General features: G+C 27.5%; 2 protein-coding genes across 2 annotated transcripts; one reads left to right on the top strand and one right to left on the bottom strand.

Moving 5' to 3' along the window:
• The first annotated feature begins 440 nt into the window (after positions 1-440).
• On the top strand, positions 441-5,319 carry LOC110625620 (aquaporin AQPAn.G). Its single transcript, XM_043961430.1, has 4 exons — positions 441-474; positions 567-633; positions 1,145-1,205; positions 4,570-5,319. The coding sequence occupies exons 1-4, from the start codon at positions 441-443 to the stop codon at positions 5,317-5,319; spliced, it is 912 nt and encodes a 303-aa protein (XP_043817365.1).
• A 777-nt stretch (positions 5,320-6,096) lies between these two features.
• Positions 6,097-7,347, bottom strand: LOC110626312 (BURP domain-containing protein BNM2A). The gene is made up of 2 exons (XM_021772135.2): positions 7,244-7,347; positions 6,097-7,156 (listed from the first exon to the last, which is right to left on the bottom strand). The coding sequence occupies exons 1-2, from the start codon at positions 7,295-7,297 to the stop codon at positions 6,233-6,235; spliced, it is 978 nt and encodes a 325-aa protein (XP_021627827.1). The 5' UTR covers positions 7,298-7,347; the 3' UTR covers positions 6,097-6,232.
• Between the last annotated feature and the right edge of the window lie 11,003 nt (positions 7,348-18,350).

Raw genomic sequence — 18,350 nt, 5'->3', positions numbered from 1 at the left:
TATTTGAGAAAGAAGACTACTGAACCACTCATCACAAGCTTATTACTTTGCAATTATTTAAGAACATGTCTTGAAAATTAAACCTAGCTGAACTCATCAAGATAATTTTATTTTTCTCTAATTTAACTGTCAAGAGCTTACCACTATGACAAACTAACTTAGTAGATAAACAACTGAAGAAAAAGAACAATCAACCAATGATTAGTTTTGGCTTAATTAGTGTTATTCAAGTCCTCTCCATGGCTGTGAGATTAGTAGTTCAAACCCAATTAGAGTCTAATCAACTTCTTTCTTAAAAAGAAAATCGTCATGCATTTGCAGGATCTTTCTGTTGGGAATGAAAATCCCACATTCATATTGCAACATCAAATTGACTAGTTATTTTAGCGTGTAAAACAATTTCAATTATTTATATAAACCCATATAAAGCGAATACACAGATGTATTTTCCTAAGATGAAATCTATGCTTGAAGGTAGTAAACATGCACATGCATGCTTCCTTCTTAGTTGGAGAAACAACACCACACATTCTTTTGCCCTAATTTACATATCCTCCCTGAAATAGAACTATCTGGTTTATTGAGAAAAAAGAAGAAGAAGAAGAAGAAGAAGAAGAGGAATAGCAGTACCAGGTGAGAGCTGAACCGCAGGATTTCTCGTTAAAACCAAATAGCAGTACCCGTGGACACTATCCGTGGAGAAGGGAAAGACTGGTGAGAGAGACGTACGGGCTCAATCGTGGACAGTGATGCCGAGAAGGGGTGCACTTGTCGGCGGTGGACGGCGGCGGACCGTTGATTGAGGCGGACGAAGGATGCCGGCGGCAGTGAACGAACGGGAGGTTGGACGCAAGCTTAGATTTCAGAGTGAATTTGATTTGGCAAACACACGATTTAGGATTTCACTCGTGGATTGTATATTTGGCTCTACAATTCACTAACGGAATGCTTAGTCCGTTAGTGAAAAACAAAATAAATAATAAATTCACTATTTTACCCACGGACTTCTAACGGGAAAAGATCCGTTAGTATTTTACTAACGGACCACTGACGGATGATTTCATCCGTTAGTGGACAATATGATACAAATACTCCGTCGGTAAATCCATTAGTTTCATTAACGGACTTCAATCCGTTGGTGAAGTCCGTTAGTAATCTCCTCAATTTTTGTAGTGTTAGGCCTTGAAGAATTGTTCTCTTTGATGGTAATCACATGTGCATTTGTTTGGAGTGTAGTTTATTATCTCATCTATATAATTTATTTTATTAAAAAAATTGATTGTTCTATTCATGATTAGTAGAAAATAAGAATATTATAATTTTTCTCAATAGAAAATTAAAAAATTGGAAGCTTTATTTTATGAAATTTAATAATGTGGAAGGGATTAATGACATTTGAGTAAACATTAATTGATACTTGTTATGCGTTTGGAATGCCTGAATACCAAAGGGTTATATGCATTTTTCTTTTAATTAACTTATTTTATTTTTGCACATAAAGACCTACTCGCCATATTAGTTGTTCTAATAGTGGTTAGTTGTTTTAATAGCAAACAATTGTATTACTAGCAATTAACTTTTAGTTATTAACTATTAATGCTTAGTTGTTAAATGTGAAATTAAAAAAAAAAAAAAAAGAGCCAAAGATGAAAAAGTGATAATAAATGAAAATTTATATATTAAAGGATAAGCTTATAAATTTATAAAAAAGACAAGGATATAAGAGTTAAAAAAAATAATCCGTTGTGGCCAAACACTCAGGGGAAATGGATTTTTAATAATCACTTATTCAAATTTTAACACTAATACAAGTGAGTAGCCACCGAATAATAAATAATAAAAATAATATTTTAACTTTATTTAAACACAGTGTATTGTCACTAAACACTATAATCGAACACATCCTAAATTCATTAACGAAAATAGCTATTATTGTGAATTATACATATCAAATAATATTTTCACAGCCATTCACAGATTTAGTTAGATGGTAAATATATCTTAGTAAATCTAAGAAATTTAATATTCTATTCCTCCACTTCTCAATCTACATTTTAAGAAAAAATATATATATATATCTTTACCAAAAAAAATCCCTTTACAATGTGCAAAAGTTAAATAATCCTTTTATAATGTTATTATTTATATATTTATACCTTTTAGTTATAATCCATGAATCATATAATAAATAATAGATCTATTATATTTAAGAAATAATCATCTATCAGTTAAGTAATACTTCTTTTTCACTCTAATTAAGAAACTGCATTTCCAATTATACTAAGATTATGAATCACAAATTTAAGAATCTCCCTTTTTAACTTAAAATCCACCGGCCATAGTTTTTTAATAATCAAATCTTCATGCTTGAAATTGAATCCTTAAAGCTTTGAGTCTTCAATCTTCAAATTGGGTGTTGCTAATTTCTTCAAAATCTTTACACCATCAATTTTCTTAATTTTGTGTCAAATGTTTTATCTAAACATTTACTTTTTTTTTTTTTACACCTCAAGATTATTTACATGCTTTGATATCAATTTGTTATAATAATCACTCACAAATATTAAAAAAGAATTCCAAATTTTAACGTGATTCGTCCTTTTAACATAGAGTCATGTGTAAAAACATTCATCTTTCACTATCTTCGCTAAAAGTTCAAAACTATCTACCTATCAATTTGATTAGACTTAATTAATTTATTACAATAAATTAGTTATAATCCTCAATAAACAGTCCAATATATTTACTAGAACTATATTATGTATCAAAAGTTGTCTTTATCGACATAGCAAAACCTCCCTCATCATTAGACAAGAATTCTTTTTACTTGAATTCTATTCCCTTTCTCCGGCTTAAGCATGAAACTGCGCTGGATAAAAGCCAAATAATTTCTTCATAATGGTATTATTAGCATTACACCTTTTAGTCCTATTATATTAAAAATCTTACTCAAATTACGAATAAGCCAATAAATAAAAGATTTACTCTATCTATAAAATAATTCTTTATCTATTAAATATTTCTCACATCCTAATTAGAAAAGAGCCTTTCTAATCATATTAGAATTACGAGTCATAAATCTAATAAATATTTTAATTTTTAAGTAATTGGGTATAAAAATCAACTTTGTACAATAACTTTTTAATACCTTTCAATTCCTTAACATTTTCTCTACAGTTTCAGTATACAAAATAGTGTTAACTTTTAGAAAAATTACTATTTTATTCTTAAGATTTTAGGAAATTAATGAGCTCATTCCTATAATTTTTAGACACAATCAAAAGATCTCTTGGAAAGTGTTTTTTCTAGTTTATAAACTAGTCAAACTAGCTTAATTATAAACTGATCAAAATAACTTAGAAGCTCTAAAAATAAATTGATATGTTTGTTTATAGTTTTTTTACGAGTTTCTAAACTCAGCTTATTGACTAGCTTATAAGCTAGTTAAATTGGCTTATACACTCTAAAAATAATTCGACATGTTTGTTTATAATATTTTTTACAAGTTCCTAAGTTCAACTTATAAGTTGAAAAAATAAATTCGGGTAAGTAGATTCTCATTTTGGTGCTTATAAGTACTATATTATTTTAAAATAAAAATACTTTTTGTGGCAAAAGATTACCATTAAATACGTGAAATTCACCACTTAGTCCAACAAAAAATGCGATGTTAAATTATTTTGATACTTTTCTATAAATTTCAATATACCTTTAGTTGGGACTGTTTTCTCACTAAAATTTTGCTATAAAAAACTTAATTTGTTATATAAGTTGTTATATTTCTCACAATTAATTTTAAATTTTTATAAATTTTAAATAACTTATAAATATTTAATGCTTACAAATTGATTTTCATAAGGTAAGTTAAATAACCTTTTACTATTTTGAAATACAACTATTTATTTATTCTGTTAGTATTTTTGTTAGTGATAGAATTAAATAATTTATAATAATGAAACATGAGTGACCTTATAATAATTTATTTAAAATGTAAAGGATTAAATTTAAAAGGACATTTTGTGACTTTTATCAAATGTTTAATGAAATTTGTCAATGTATAAAATAGAAGGATTAATAATAGCATTCAAAGTAATAAGAGATTGTTAATTGGGTTTAAGAATTATATGGATAAATTAATTAATTTATTAAGAAAAATTTATTAATTATTTTTTATTTTAAAAAATAAATTTGAAATATTTTTATTTTTTAAAAAATTTACTAACTAGTTATTCCATTAATTTTAATTATTAAATATAAAAAAGATTAAATTATTTTTAATAAAGAGAAAGTTTTTATAAATATCAAAATTATTTAATATATTTTTTTAAATTATATAAATTAAATAGTAAAATATTTATTTATTAAAATTAACCGGTAAATTAATTAATAAATTTTTTACAATATTAAAAATATTTTAATGATTTTTAAAAATGAAGTAACAATTAACGTATTTTTATATAATATTGAGATTTTTTTTTTGAAATGGATATAATATTGAGATTATATATTAATTTTTCCATTTATTAAAAACTAAGGAATCTAATGATAATCATCCCTCAACTTTTTCAGGTATGGAGAGCATCTTTGTCAGAGTTCTTGGGCACAGCGGTTCTCGTCTTCGTAATAGACACTGTAGTTATTTCCACCGTTGAAAGTGAGACAAAAGTACCAAATCTTATACTATCAATCCTTGTTGCCATCACCGTCACCATTATCCTGCTAGCAACTTATCCCATTTCCGGCGGCCCCATTAACCCTTTGGTCACCTTCTCAGCTCTACTCACCGGCCTCATTTGCATATCAAAAGCCTTCATATACATCTTGGCTCAGTGTGCTGGTGGCGTTGTGGGTGCACTAGCACTAAAAGCTGTAGTCAACAGCAATATTGAGAGCACATTTTCGCTTGGAGGCTGCACTCTGCACATTGTTGAACCGGGGCCAAATGGTCCTACTGTGATCGGGTTAGGGACTGGGCAGGCCCTTTGGCTGGAGATAATATGTGGGTTCGTGTTTCTGTTTGCGTCAGTGCTGATGGCCTTTGATCATCGTCAAGCCAAGGCATTGGGTCATGTTAAAATTTTCACAATCGTGGGGATAGTGCTGGGTCTTCTTGTGTATGTTTCGACTTCGGTGACAACAGCTAAAGGCTATGCTGGAGCTGGGCTGAACCCCGCTAGGTGTTTGGGTCCAGCAATAGTTCGAGGAAGTCATCTTTGGGATGGGCATTGGGTGTTTTGGGTGGGTCCTGCTGTTTCTGCCGTTGTATTTTCTTTGTACACAAAAATTATTCCACCACAGCTTTCTCACACCGTTTTCTAAGTAACAGAACTGGTTCCTTGGGGAAATATTATAGTTAATTACTTGAAAGTTTGAATAATTGTATTTTCATTGGAAATTGATCTCTGCAAGTACATTGTGTAATGACTTCGTTGCTATCCAATTAGACGTAGTTTATTACTGCCAACTTGTTGGGTCCGAAGTTTAACAAGGTACAAAGGTAAGAATTTTCCATTTTTATTTTACGACGGGCTCAAATTAAAATTTTAACTCGAAAATGACTCTAGTACTTTTAAATAATAAACATTTACCTTCATACATAACTTACCATATTTAATCCATCATCAAAATAATTTTCTATCCAAAGCTAAAGAAATTCTTTATATTATTTAAAACTTTGTTTGATACTTCATGTGTATCAGCATTATATATTATAAAAAAAAATAATGACATAATTTATTGACTAAATTATCAAAAAATTAATTTTAAAATAAATTATTAGCTATTTAAAATTCATTTAGTAACAATAAATTGTAATTATATTTTCACTTTTTTACAGTAATATTAAAATAATATATCAAGTAAATAAAATTACAATAAGTTACCGAAATTTCTAAATTTACTTGCTGAATTTACACCACTACTATAAAGATTATATTTATATGAAAGTTAAATCATATTTAAATTTATTAAATTCTAATTATTTTAATTATTTATTGTAATACTATTGGATTGACGCATCACTGACCCATCACTGACCCATTTGCAGGTCGTCGGTGTGCTCGTCTCAGTTATTCTGGTTATCATCAATATGCATACTTATATCGAAGTACCATGTTTTATTAAACACTTGGTGTAAATCCATTATTTTTTTCACATGAGGATCACCCATTTAACACATTTTACAAAGCAAAACACAAGCTGAAAAAACAAAACTCAACTTCTTAAATAGGAACTAAGCTACATAAGTTATAGTAGGAGAGTGAACCCAAACAAGATGACCTGCAGGCAAGAAATGGCAGAAAGGAGACCCAGGCTTGACAGGAAGCAAACGAAAAGCAATAAGATCAGGACTCAACTGTGAAGTGTTCATATGGCAAACAGCAATAGCTTCTACTTGATCTCCATTTTCACCACCCAGTGAGATCTTGAAAACCCTTGCATGTTCATCATCAAAATGACAATAGAAAGAACGATTCATTGGATGACAAAATACCTTGCCAGAACCTTCAATCTCCTGCACAGTTTCAACGACAACATAGTCTTGTAATAAAGCAGTTGATAATGAAGGATAGTGGATGGTTTCCACCACTTTAAATCCTTCATCCGATTTGAAAACCAAACGAATATAATCAAGCATGGATTTCAGGGACGTAGCACAGAATCTTGTGTGTTCTTGATCATCGGATGATGTAATTTCGCAGACTTTCTGGGGATTTTTCAGAGTGGAAGAATCAGCAATTTTCTTCGACATGAAGGGAGGGAAAGTGGAAGAATAATCATCAATGGGGAAGTAGATGGGAATGATTTTTCCCTTGTGTAAGCTGTGTAGAGTGAAGAGACCTACATATGAAGCTTGTATATAATCAACAACGAAATTTTCACATTTTGATACAGTCTTGGCTGATGATTCTTCTGCTGACCCTGGAGGATGGCGCCATAAAGGTATTTTTCCAATAATTTCATTCAAAATGCTGTAATATAATTGTAGAGAATTGTTTTTTATCACTTTATTAGTATCTCTTTCGATCTGGGAATGGAATTTCTTGTGGGAAAATTTTTCTTTAGTTATTTTCCCTGTCTCTAAAGAATACTCTTCTGAAAATTTCTTCTTCTCCAGTTCTTGATCAGTAATGTCATCCCTGATGCCGTGTGCACACTATACATACAAGTAATCAAATGAGTATATGAATACAGAAATGAATGTTCAAGAATGATTGGAAAATTAATTGAAAATAAAAATTACCATGAAAAGCAAAAGGTTGAGGAAAAGGATGCAATAGGCAAACTGAGGAACCATCTTTCTAGCTCCTTGGCTTATTTTCTTTCTATTTCTTTCTGGACCTGAAGATCCGGTGTGTTCAGTCAGCTTTAAATAAGCACGGAAAAGCTTTGATTTAGACATAATTATTAATTTGTGGGACCCAAAAATCATTTAATATCTACACAAAGAAATGATTTAATTAAATTATCATTAAAATAATAATTTAAAAATATATTGATCTAAAAAATTTTAATTTTATGAATTTTTTTTAAGTTTTAATTTTTAAATTTATTGTAACTATAGTATTTTTTAAATTTAATTTAATTAAATTTAAATTAATTCGCATAATATACTGTATATCATTAATTTTAATGTATAAGTAATTTAATTAATTTAAATTAAGTTTTAATTAAAATCTTAAATTTTTAATTAATATTTTTATTTAATTATAAAAAAATTAAGTATTTGAATCATATAATTTAAAAATTTTAAATAATTAAAAGTTTACGACTTTAATTAAAATTTAATTTCAGTTAATTAAATTATTTATGTGATAAAAATAATTACACATCCCATATCGTATAAATTTATTTATATATAATTAAAATTAATTTAAAAAATTATTACAATTATAATAAATTTAAAAGTTTAGACTTTTTTATTTAAAATTAAAAATTTAAATTATAAATATGAAAATCATAAAATTTAAATTTTTTTATTAATAAATTTAATTTAAATTAAATTTATAAAAATATAATTTAAAATCATAATAAATTCACATAAAATTTTATATATTTATACTATGAAAGAAAATATAAATAATAAATATTTACCATATAATTTATCAATCGTTATTCTGTGAATTGAAGCTCCATTAAACCTAAAAAATAATAGCATAATTTTGCTTTGCAATATTTATATTTTCTCAATGATTTCAATCATAATTGATGCTATACAATAAGAACTAAAATCATTTGTTGTAAAAAAAATAATTGCAATATTTAGTGGTAGTGAATATTAAGAAAAGTGAGTATATAATAAGAACTATCTAATTTGATAATATTCAGATTAAATTAAAATATCAAAAAATTAACTTACTTTTATAATTATACCTATATATAATCATTTTATTATAATTATTATAATAATAAATCTTATCAATATCAATATTATAACAAAAACGAATCCGCTTTAATTAATTATTGGATCCATCGAATCCATTAGGTGGTCGAAAAAGAAGCATATGGTTGGAGGCTGTAGCTGGAAAAGACCAAAAAACAATTTTTAAAATAATTGTGTTGATTGAAATGAATGGGAGAGGCGGCTTAGCTGGAATAATTATTAATTGTGCGATTGGCCGGACTTGGGATTAGGGGTTAGCATTCGGTCGGTTCATTTTAAAACCGAACCGAATCGAATAAATCGAAAATTGAAATTTTAGTGTTTATAAAAATCGAACCGAATTGATTTTAATTAGAAATCGAACCAAATCGGTCTGATTCAGTTTGATCAATTTCGATTTTTAATATTTTTTTATTTTTTACACTTTATTTTTAATATTTTAAAATTTAATTAAAATATTTTAATCGTAATATGATTTAATTTCTCTATATTATTAAAAAAACATATTATTATCACTAATCAATTTGGTTCAATTTTTTCGGTTTTTTTCTGATCAAAACCGAACCGAACCGAAATAACCAAAATTTTTGAAATTAAAAACCGAACCTAACCAAAATATATAAAAAATCGAACTAAATTTTTAAATCAGTTCGATTCGATCGATTTTTTCGATTTAAACCGAATACTGCTCAGCCCTAATAAGAAGATATTGAAACATTAATTTTGAAGAGATGATGAAAGCAGGAGTTCATTTTAAAGATCTCATCAAAAACTTACAGCAGCTTGCCAAATCCATTTTTCATGATATTATGCATGGATCAGATATATCATGGCGAATTTTTCAGAAAAAATTAATTTATGGATGGAATCAAATATGCAGTATTTACAGACAAAAGTATTCGGTTATTGGGGAAAAATCAATATACTTTTAATGTCGAATTAGGATCAACTAGGACGGAACAGATCTACTAATTCTTTGATTCCAGTTAGTAAGAGGGATCTTGAACTAAGAAATAGATTCTAGAAGCTAAAAAGACTCAGGTCGAGTCAAATAAACTACTCATAAAATGAAGAAGTCTTAACCGTAAACGATGGATACTGGGCGCTGTGCGTATCTGGGATAACGAAAAAGTTGAAATCAGCTCTTAAACTTTTAATAGAAGTTCAATAAATTCAATTTAATTTTTTTATTAAATAAATTTTTATTTAATTTAGTTCAAAAAAATCTACTTTTAAAAATGTTAACTGTCTGATAAATACATTTTAAAAAAAATGTTTTTTAAAATATATAATTTAAATGTGTTTAATTGATATGTTAATTTTTTAAAAGATAATTAGAGTGTGACTATAAAAATAATATAAATATCTACACTTTAAATATATGTATGATATTTAAAATATAATATTTAATTTAATATAAGAAATTGTATATTAATTAAATACTTAAATTTTTAAAAAAAAGTAAATATTCAACTCACATAATAATTAATATATAATTTTATATAATAATAATAATAAGAATTGCCATAAAATATAAAAAAATTAATGTTTAATTTAATTAATTTCTTTCTTTATTTAAATGTATATATAACCTAAATAAAATTATATTATGAAATTTTTCACACATTATTATACCAATCAATATAATCTTCAATTTACTATTAATTTTTACTTAAATATTTAATTATAAAAAAAATAAATAAATAAAATAATTTAAATTACTTGAGTTGGGTGCAATTTACTTCCTTTATGAAAAGAAAATAACACATGTTAACTTCTCAGAAAGTTATAGAATCATGACAATTAAACAAGCTAACATTTCATACTTACTGAAAATTTGAACTTTATCAAATTATCCCATATATTGCCAAATAAATTTTAATCTAATAACATATTATTTTCAATAACAAGATATTATTTTTTAATTTTAAAAATTATTGACTATTTATATATATTTTTCTAATTTTTATATTAATTAAATTATTAAAATTTTAAATTAAAAAATAATATTTTATTATTAAAAAATATTATATTAGATTAAAATTTATTTAGTCTTCAAAGTAAAAAATTTGTTTAATAAAAAAAATAAATTAAACTTATCTATATATTAATAAAAAATTTTAATGGCTGGTTTGAACTATTTTCCAATCAATTATCGGCATATCAATCATCATGTAACTTTAGCATAAATAAATAAATCAATTATTGATGGACCCAAGTTCAGATTTTTTTTTTTTTTACTACCATGAAATTAGATTTTTACAGTTTTAGTTCTTTTTATTTTATACGAAACCAAGTGCTAATATTTTTAATAAATTATTAAAAAATAACATAATTTTAATTTCTTATGCATTAAAAATATATGTAATAGGAGCCCATTAATATTTAAATTTCTGAATTAATATTATATGAATGCAAATTTCACCACAGAAATTTGGACTTCAGCGATGAATTGCGACAGAACGTTTAGCGACGAGGGAAGTTTCTCTGATACACCTGTCATGGATAATTAATTAGAATTAGCAACAGTATTATTTTTTAGGTTCAAATGTGTAAAATATATTTAATGTGACTTATTTCCTTGGCTTCTTCGAAGTTGATAGGATTCAAAAAAATGATTCATTTAATTGTCTATTGTTTGAGTATAGTATTCAAATAAGTGAATCCCACCAATTTTTTTTTAAATTAAATTAATTTGTAAAGCATTAAATTAATTCTTAATTAATTAATAATCCATCAAATATGTAGATTTAATTAATTAATTGTTTTAATAAGAAAAGAATCCAAATTTGATCAACAATAGTAAGCAAATTGTTTAAATCAAATCAATCTATTTCTTAACCTAAATAGATATGCTTATTGCTATTTGTATTAATCTAATTAAACAATTACATATTTACTTGAGTTAATTAGCAATATGTTATCTATTTAGGAGATTCAATAGACCTCTTAATTCTTAAAATCGAAAATAGAAAAAAGATTGAAAATAGAAATTAAGATAAATAGAAATTAAGAATAAATTTCACGACATAATAAACCTCAATTTTAATTAACCTTTAACTGACAAAGAGAGTTTAGCCACTAAAAAGTATAACAAAATTACATAAAAAATAAAAGAAGGAGAAAGGGTTTCGGTTAGAGAGGAACCGAAAGGAAGATAATGAGGAGAAAATAAGAGGTGTGTAGAGAGGATGTGTGGGAAGATGTCCTTCCTACTTCTAAAACAGCCTTTATATAGAATTTTTCCAAACAAAAAAGAAAACTATTCGAAATTCAAAAATAAGTAAGATAAATCTACTACTTCTACTATGATTGTTATCATAATCCTGATATAATTGTATCTGTAGCTATCTAAAACAGTTTTGAACTCTGTACGGCTATCAAAATAAAAATTCTGCAATCTGTCCATCGAGCTTGACTCGCAGTTTTGGGCAAGACTGTACCTTCCAGTCGAAAATAACTCTAAATCAGCCTCTATTAGTTCCTTTATATACTTTCAGCTTAAAACCTGTCTAAAACCAAAATCTAAGTGTAACCATCCGGGAATATACATCCTATTACACCTGATAAAATCTCATACATGATCACACGATATAAAAAAGAACCTACACATTTCATGAACCAAGACTCGACCTATGCATGCATCATAACTGAAAACATGAAACACATACTAAAACTCTCATTAAATGCTCCAGTATAGTAAAGAAAACATGCCTCAAGCTTAGTTCAATATAAACTCATACTTAAAACTTTTACATAAAGGATCACGAAAGCAGGGATTACAAGGACAAACACTAGGGCAAAAGCACAATACTAAAACTATAAAACAATATATGTCCACATCTATACTATTACAAAAGGCTATACAAACACTTAGCCCGACTTCCCTGAGTTAATTCTGATCTTGCAAACCTGCGATTAGGGGAAAGTTATAAGTTACAAGAGTCTAGTGAGCAGAATATAAAAAACAGTTTAATAAACATATGATCATATGAATGCATCACAATATAAACAATTCACATTAAGATAGATTTGTCACAGTAACCCTCTATAAATTCTAATAGAGTTCGACCCACGATGGGTGCTCCTCAGAACTTCCTCTTGAATAAGTTGATTGGAAATAAATAATAAGATTATTATTATTATTATTTTAATAAAACTAGTTAATTAGAGATTGATAGCTAATTTTTTTTAAAAAAAAATTATATATTTACTCCCATAATGATAATTTATTACATGTTTAGTTTCATATAAATTTAAAATAATATTATAAATAAATGCGTTAATATACATATTAAAATAAATATAAATAATATTACACATTTATTCTCATAAAAAATTTAAAAATATTAAAAAAAAGATTGGTTAGTGCTTGTTTGCTTAGATAATATTGATTTTTCTATAAAATTTTAGAAAATCTTAGTATTATTTTTTTATGTTCAAATGTGTAAAATATATTTAATGTGACGGTTGGTAATCCTTTATTGTAAAACTAAGATTACAGGAGAAGCACGTTGAAAGATTGATTAATTAATTAATTATTAAAAAAAAAATTTTGCTTATTAATTTGCTCGGGTGATATGGACTCTAATTTAAAAAAAAAAATTATTATTAACTATATATTATGTTAAATGTTAAATGTTAAATGTTACTATCGCTTACTTGCTTGGTATTGAACTTTTATATTATCATAATTTTTTTAAAAAATATTAGTTTTAATTAGAAATAATTATAAAAAGCTACTAATGTGGTTTAATATATTTTTAAATAAAAAATTATATTTTAATTTATAATAAAAAAGTAATATACTTTCACTAAAGTGAAAATTTTTTTTCTGTCACTCGTAAATAATAAATTATTCTATAATATTTAATGAAGATTGTATTTAAATCTATATATTTTTAAATTTAGTTTATTTAATAAATAAAATAATTTTTTAATTTAAACTTTATATTTTTTAATTAAAATTAACTCTGGAATGTTCTCTAAATATTATAATTATTAATAAGTCATTATATTTATAAATTAATCTCTCTGTTTATTAGATTTTTTTATTATAATACGGTGAAAAATAATAAAATAATAAAAAAATAAAAATTAAATAAAAAATTTAATATTTTTTTATTTTAATTAAATGAAAAACATTAAAAAGAGAAAAGTTAAATGAAAGAAAACTCTTTGCACTTAAATTTAAATGTTTATTGTGTCAAATAAATTGATTTAATTTTTATTTTATTAATTTATCTCTAATTATAAAGTATTAATTTAATAAATATATAAAATTATAAAGTATTAAATTTAATTTTGATGATTTATGTTAATTAACATAGCTGATATGGTTGTAAAATTTTTTATAATATTATTTTTTAATAGTTATATTAATTAACAAAGCTGATATATACTGATAAAAAATTTTATACATTATTTTTTAATAAATTTATACTTTTAAATTTTATATACTATATGAACTTTGATAATATTATTAATTTATTTTAAAAATTTATATTATTATTATAAATAAAAAATTAAAAATCTATTGAAAAGACGATGTGGGAAGTCGTTTTCTTTAAAAACTGGATGATTTGCTATCCCATAAAGGAAGGACAGTTCCCTAGCAAATCGCAAGTCAATTTCAAAAAGAAAAAACAATCTCAAGTCAATATTAAGGTTTTTTTTTTTTAAATTATAATATTTTTTAATTTAATAATATTTTAAATCTATATTTAACTTAGTTATACTTAATTTAAATTAAATTATATAATAAAAATAAAGATAATTAAATATTTTTTCATTAATCATTAATTACATAAATGGAAAGATATTATTAGAAACAAATTTATTTGACCTAAAAAATAAAAAATACAAAAAAAATAATTAGTATAAACTTTTATTAGAATCAAATTAATTTGTCTCAAAAAATTTGTAAAATATATAAAAGACAAAATTTTATTTCAATAAATTAATTTTACTGATAAATATATATTTTTTATATAAATTAAATCAGGGTCAAATATAAATTTATTTTTGTATTTGTCACTAATTACTTTTAGGAACAATAATATATAGAAAAAATATTTATTTATTTCTAAATAAATATAGAGATAACTAAATAATTTTTGAGATAAAATTTTAAATCTCGATATATTAATTTTAGTGCAGTGCAAGTTGGTTAAAGATTTTTTTTTTTTCTTTTGAGTGGAGTAAGTTGGTTGGAGATAAATAATAAGATTATTATTATTATTAGTATTTTAATAAAACTAGTTAATTAGAGATTGATAGCTAAATTTTTTTTTTTCAAAAAATTATATATTTACTCTCGTAATGATAATTTATTACATGTTTAGTCTCATATAAGTTTGAAATAATATTATAAATAAATATGTTAATATACATATTAAAATAAATATAAATAATATTACACATTTATTCTCATAAAAAATTTAAAAATATTAAAAAAAAAGATTGGTTAGTGCTTATTTGCTTAGATAATATTGATTTTTCTATAAATTTTTAGAAAATCTTAGTATTATTTTTTTAGGTTCAAATGTGTAAAATATATTTAATGTGACTTATTTGCTTGGCTACTTGGAAGTTGAGAGGATTCAAAAGATGATTCATTTAATTGTCCATTGTTTGAGTATAGTTTTCAAAATAAGTGAATTCCACCAATTCTTTTTTGAAATTAAATTAATTTGTAAAGCGTTAAGTTAATTCTTAATTAATTAATAACCCATCAATTATGTAGATTTAATTAATTAATTATTTTAATAAGAGAAGAGTCCAAATTGAACAACAATTGTAAGCAAATTGTTTAAATCAAATCAATCTATTTCTTAACATAAACAGATATGCTAATTGCTACTTGTATTAATCTAATTAAACAATTACATATTTACTTGAGTTAATTAGCAATATGTTGTCTATTTAGGAGATTCAATAGACCTCTTAATTCTTAAAAAGACAATAATTGAAGTAATGTTCTTCAAAAATAGAAAAAGATTGAAAAAGAAATTAAGATAAATAGAAATTAAGAACAAATATCACAACATAATAAACCTCAATTTTAATTAACCTTTAACTGACAAAGAGAGTTTAGCCACTAAAAGACATAACAAAATTACATAAAAATAAAAGAAGAAGGAGAAAGGGTTTCGGTTAGAGAGGAACCGAAAGGAAGATAATGAGGAGAAAATAAGAGGTGTGTAGAGAGGGTGTGTAGAGAGGATGTGTGGGAAGATGTCCTTCCTACTTCTACAGTAGCCTTTATATAGAATTTTTCCAAACAAAAAAGATAACTATTTGAAATTCAAAAGAAGTAAAATAAATCTACTACTCCTATTATGATTGTTATCATAATCCTGATATGATTGTATCTGCAGCTATCTAAAACAGTTTTGAACTCTGTACAGTTGTCAAAATAGAAATTCTGCAATCTGTCCGTTGAGCTTGATTCGTAGTTTTGGGCAAGACTGTACAACCCAGTCGAAAATAACTCTAAAAAAGCCTCTATTAGTTCCTTTATATACTTTCAGCTTAAAATCTGTCTAAAATCAAAATCTAAGTGTAACGACCCGGGAATCAAACCGTTACCGGCGCTACAGTTCAGATCGACTTAAGGTCGCCGGAACCTGTAGCAAGCCTATTATACATCCTGTTACATATGATAAAATCCATACATGATCACACGATATAACAAAAACCTAGAAATTTCATGAACCAAGGCTCGATCTATGCATGCATCATAACTGAAAACATGAAACCCATACTAGAGCCCTCATTAAATGCTCCAGTATGGTAAAGATAACATGCCTCAAGCTTAGTTCAACATAAACTCATACTTAAAACTTTTACATAAAGGATCATGAAAGCAGGGATTACAAGGACAAACACTAGGCAAAACATAATACTAAAACCATAAAACCATATATGTCCACATCTATACTATTACAAAAGGCTATACCAGCACTTAGCCGATTTCCCCGAGCTAACTCTGATCCTGCAAACCTGTGGTTAAGAGAAAGGGATAAGCTATAAGAGCGAGCAGAACATAAAAAATAGTTTAATAAACATATGATTGTATGAATGCAATACAAACAATTCACATCAAGATGGATTTGTCACTAGTAACCCTCTACAAATTTTAATAGTGCTCGGCCCACGACGGGTGCTCCTCAGGACTTCCTCTTAAACATATTGTAATACCCGGCTAGATTCCGGTGTCGGGATTCCTAACGTCCGGTGGAATCTCGGATGTCGGAGACCTCTAGAAGGGTAAAACCATATTTTCATAAAATGTTTTGATGTATTTTATGGTTTTTAATGAAAATAAATCTAAGTTTTGAGTGTAGAGGGCTTTGGAGACTTTGCCAGGTTCGGCCGCCGAAAGTCAGGTTCGGCCGCCGAAAGTCATGTTCGGCCGCCGAACATGGGGAGGTTTTGGGAGCGCTTTTGGCCTCCGAAAGCCTTGTTTGAATAAGCCAAGGTTCGGCCGCCGAACTTGCATGCGTTGTGGGGGCACGTTAGGCCGCCGAAAGGTGGTAAGGACAGCCCTATAAAAGGACCCCATGGCCGAAACAGACAAGCTTTTCTTCCCGTTTTCGGCCAAGGTGAGTTCTCCATCGCCCCTCCTCTGTTTTGAGCTTCTCCCTTCGAGTTTTCATGTTTTTCTTATGAGTTTTCACCTTGTTTTGAAGATTTTCGAGTTTAAAGCAAGTTTTGGAGCTTTGAGGTTCAAGAACTCAAATCTCTCCCATCTCCGAGCTAGGGTCGTTTTCCTCTCGATCTACAAGAGGTAAGGGCCGATCTTGAGCTCACTACATGTTTTTAACAAGTTTTAAGTTGATTCTTCAAGTAGAAATGCATGTGTAGGGTTTTATGAGTTTTTGGGTTTTTGTTGGTTTATGGACAATGTATGTTGGATTTGTGTTGTTTGATGTGTTGTAGATGGGGTTTAAGATAGTTTGAAGCCCCTAGGAGCTAGTATGCTTGAGTATGTGTGTTGTAGAATAGAATTATGCATGTTTAAAAGGTTTGGGAGGCATTGGAGGCAAGAGGAACCAAGTTTCTGCCCTTTGGCAGAAACCAGGTTCGGCAGTCGAAGGACTTTCGGCCGCCGAACATGGCTGGGGAGGCAAGCCTTTCGGCTGCCGAAGCCTGCCCCCGAAAGGAGACTTTCGTCTCTGTCTGGGAGTTTCGGTCGCCGAAAGTGCCGCCGAACATGCATGAGTTTCGCCTCTGTCTGGGAGTTTCGACCGCCGAAAGTGCCGTCGAACCTGCCTGACTTTCGGCTCTGAAGGGACTTTCGGCCGCCGAACCTGCTGCCGAAAGTGCCCTGTCCAGCCTTCCCTTGCATGTTTTTCTATGATTGTTTCATGATGTTTTAGGGGGTTTTTGGGGAGTAGTTTAGAGTTATGTTCATGTTTGTTTGGTCCCTCATTTGAGTCCACCTGTGTAGGTTCAGACCCGAGGAACCGAGGACCCCAGCAGTGAGTCAGCTGCTCCAGTGTCTGGTCGGAGCTATCCAGAGGTGAGTGGAATAACTCATTACGTTTTAAAGCAAATAATGGACATTTTAGCATGATTCACGCATCATGAATGCCATGTGATGATTTAGGTTGTTTGCATTAGAATTCACGAATATGTTGCATTGCATATTTTAATGTTGATGTGGATGAATGTTGGATGATCCATAGCCCTCGATCTATGATGTGACAATGTGATATGTACGGTACGGAATGTAAGACCAGTGGGACCCATTCTACGTTCGCTGGCACCATGTAAGAGAAAGACCAGGACCCATTCTACGTTCTGGCACAGTTGGACTATGTAGAGGGCTATTGGTGACAAGTTCATCCTTGATGTGATTAGCTGTGATGCGATGCATTCCATGTTATCATATGTTTTAAATTTTTTATTATTCTGCTCACTGGGCTCTAGTAGCTCACCCCTCTCCCAAATTCCCCAGGTT

The sequence above is a fragment of the Manihot esculenta genome, chromosome 11 (assembly GCF_001659605.2).
Source record: "Manihot esculenta cultivar AM560-2 chromosome 11, M.esculenta_v8, whole genome shotgun sequence".
NCBI classification, from domain to species: Eukaryota; Viridiplantae; Streptophyta; class Magnoliopsida; order Malpighiales; family Euphorbiaceae; genus Manihot; species Manihot esculenta.
This window is presented reverse-complemented; position numbering and strand designations above follow the sequence as displayed.

What these genes read in the sequence shown, in the direction of transcription:
- LOC110625620 (XM_043961430.1), top strand. Translation starts at nt 441, where the DNA reads ATGTATTTTCCTAAGATGAAATCTATGCTTGAAG. An exon ending in AAGAGGAATAGCAGTACCAG is followed by an intron (nt 634 to 1,144) that starts GTGAGAGCTGAA and finishes CCGTTGGTGAAG; the next exon opens with TCCGTTAGTAATCTCCTCAA. An exon ending in AAGAATTGTTCTCTTTGATG is followed by an intron (nt 1,206 to 4,569) that starts GTAATCACATGT and finishes CAACTTTTTCAG; the next exon opens with GTATGGAGAGCATCTTTGTC.
- LOC110626312 (XM_021772135.2), bottom strand. Translation starts at nt 7,297, where the DNA reads ATGGTTCCTCAGTTTGCCTATTGCATCCTTTTCCTCAACCTTTTGCTT. An exon ending in TCAACCTTTTGCTTTTCATG is followed by an intron (nt 7,157 to 7,243) that starts GTAATTTTTATT and finishes TTGTATGTATAG; the next exon opens with TGTGCACACGGCATCAGGGA.